A 2,355-nucleotide genomic window follows, 5' to 3' on the forward strand; every position below is an offset into this window, starting at 1 on the left:
TACTGTGACAGGACGAGGCACTTCCTGTCCCAGGTACCTTCTCCTTCCTCCTCTGTGCTACCATCCCCAGCCCAGCCGAGGGACCCCTGTTGGCCAGACAAAGCCATCTACTCACCATTCCGCCCACAATGCCACCTGGGGGACAAAAGAGCCGTGGGTGACATTCCCTCACTCCCTCCCCAGCTGCAAACCCTAAAGCTTCTTCCCACCAGTGGCGGAGGGAGAGGCGAGCTCCATATGGGTGGCTGGGGGCTCACTATCTGGGCCACGATGGCCCCTTCATCAGACCCAACCACTCAAAAGACCACATTTCCCTCATCTCTGTGTCCCTTGCAGCAGTTGCCTGAGGTCAGAGGGTACAGTGGTCAATCTCTGATGCTGTCATCTCTCTCTGCAGATCTCATAAGCGCACGGGAAAGCGGTGGGGCAGTAGCTCCTATCCTTCCCTCCCAGCCCTATTCCGGGCCCAGTCAGCTGCTGGTCAGTGTACTCACCGAAGCTGTGGCCCAGAATGGAGAATTGATTCCATTTCAAGGCTGGAAACACAAGGAGCCAGAAGGTCCGGCCGTGCACAGGCTCAGCCCGCCCTCTCGCTTCTACTCCCCGGGCTCAGGAAATCCCTTCCCAGCGTCTGGGGTGTCCACCCAGGAGACCAGCTTGGGGGACCCACAGGAGGAAGCAAACTCTTCAACTTTCCTAAGATCTCCCGTGAATTGCTGGCAGACCTGGGGCCAGAGCCCAGGCCCCACTCCCAGGCCAGTGCAGCTTCCTGGATCCTACCCCGACTCCAATGCTAAGAGGGGGTATCCCAGAGCAACCCCGTGCCGAAAAATACACTGCTTCTTACCTGCCACAACTCTTCGGATCTCACTCACAAAAGTCTGGTGGTAATATGGGACACCTGGGCTGTAATGGGACGAAAGCCCATGACCTCCGAAATCCATGGCAACATAATAAAAGTCTGAAACAGAGAGAAGCAGGTTGGAGGGCAGGAAGAGGTGTCTGTGCCAGCTGTCTCCCCGCCCTCCTCACTCCCCTGCAGACCTCCCCCCTCACCTTCTTGCCCGCTTTCCCCCTGGACTTCCCTTCAGCCCCAGCCTCACACCTTGCGGGAGAAGAGGGATGAGTCTGTCGAAGGAGTTGGCATTGTTCAGCCAGCCGTGCAGGCAGAGAACTGGAGGGCCCTGCAGGGAGCCCCAGGCTTTGGCTGCGATGTGGCCCCAGGGCACAGCCAGCTTCAGCTCTGAGATCAGACCTGAAAGACAGAGCCCGCTCTTTCATTCCTTCTGTTTCATCCATGAAGCTGGTGCTCCCCGAGCCCCTTATCTCTGCCTGCTGTGCTTGAGCCAGAGGTCGTGTCCAGAGAGACTCAGCTGCGCCCCCAGAAGGTTATGGGGAGAGAGAGCCAGACATGGGTGTGGAGACTCCCAGAGGAGGGAAAGATAAGTTAGGCTGGAAAAACCTGAGGCAGGCCTCACAGCATGTACCCCATTTAAACTGGGGCAGAACCTTCTAGAATGTGCTGGGGTCGGTGCGCTGGTCATGTCCGGACCCTACCACTTGCAGGCTGGGTGACCTTGGACAAAGTACTAAACTGTCTTGAGACTCAGTTTCCTTTCCTGTAAAACCGGAGTAAACAGAGTCAACAGCCAGTTTCCTTAGCCTTTCCCAAGGGCCAGAGGGGTGCCAAAGCCTCACACATGCAACAGGTGGGACCACTGTCACTCTCACTCCACAGAGTGGGAAACTGAGGCACTGGGCGCTGCAGTACATGCCCAAGATCACACTGGGCGACAGGGAGGGAGTGGAAATTTAGGGTAGGTGGTGGGACTCCAGGACCCACCACTGCCCCCAGAGCTCGCAGCCTCCGCTGTCCCTGCCGGGCTGGAGACCTGCGCGCCCCCGACACCCACGCGCACGCTCGGCTAACTCAGGGGCTCCTGGAACCCTGCGAGGCCACATGCGGCCGCGTCCCGGGGCCACCATCTCCCGGCTGGTCGCGCTCTTACGCCCGGGGACTGCCGAGGAAGGAGCTGCGACACCCAGGAGGGCGACGCGGTCCTCGAACCCTCCACTCCATCCCGCCCTCCTCCACAGTCCCAATCAGGTGGGTGGGCAGCAGGGCGCTCGTGCGAGGCCTCCTGGTCCCACTGGAGTCTAAGGAGACCTGGTGCAGCGTTCTCACCCATCGCTCTTTTCCCGCGAATGCGCAGCCGTCACGCCCTCACACCTGGCTCAGTCGCCGGAGGGGAGCGACGCCAGCTCTTCCAGGCGCTGCCTCTAGTCTCTCCCGCTCCGCCCCGCCCCATGCAGGCCACGCCTCCACGCCTCACACCCCGCCTTCACACCGCCCTC

The 2,355-nt window shown here is 60.3% G+C and overlaps 2 protein-coding genes across 2 annotated transcripts in view; one reads left to right on the plus strand and one right to left on the minus strand.

Annotated features, from left to right (window-relative positions):
* The window catches only part of LOC105552578 (serine hydrolase-like protein 2), a 23,133-nt gene extending 20,808 nt beyond the window's left edge, over nt 1-2,325 (minus strand). The window contains exons 1-5 of the mRNA XM_011998288.1: nt 2,168-2,325; nt 1,106-1,255; nt 848-961; nt 495-536; nt 116-135 (exon numbers count right to left, since the gene is read on the minus strand). Of these exons, the coding sequence (XP_011853678.1) occupies nt 116-135; nt 495-536; nt 848-961; nt 1,106-1,255; nt 2,168-2,189 (348 nt within the window). The 5' untranslated portion in view covers nt 2,190-2,325. The remainder of the gene's footprint in view (nt 1-115; nt 136-494; nt 537-847; nt 962-1,105; nt 1,256-2,167) is intronic.
* RRP7A (ribosomal RNA processing 7 homolog A (S. cerevisiae)) overlaps nt 1-2,355 on the plus strand; it is a 156,215-nt gene that overhangs the window by 28,307 nt on the left and 125,553 nt on the right. The gene's annotated exons all lie outside the window — the stretch shown is intronic.

This window comes from Mandrillus leucophaeus, unplaced genomic scaffold, assembly GCF_000951045.1.
Source record: "Mandrillus leucophaeus isolate KB7577 unplaced genomic scaffold, Mleu.le_1.0 Scaffold565, whole genome shotgun sequence".
In the NCBI taxonomy this organism is placed as follows: domain Eukaryota; kingdom Metazoa; phylum Chordata; class Mammalia; order Primates; family Cercopithecidae; genus Mandrillus; species Mandrillus leucophaeus.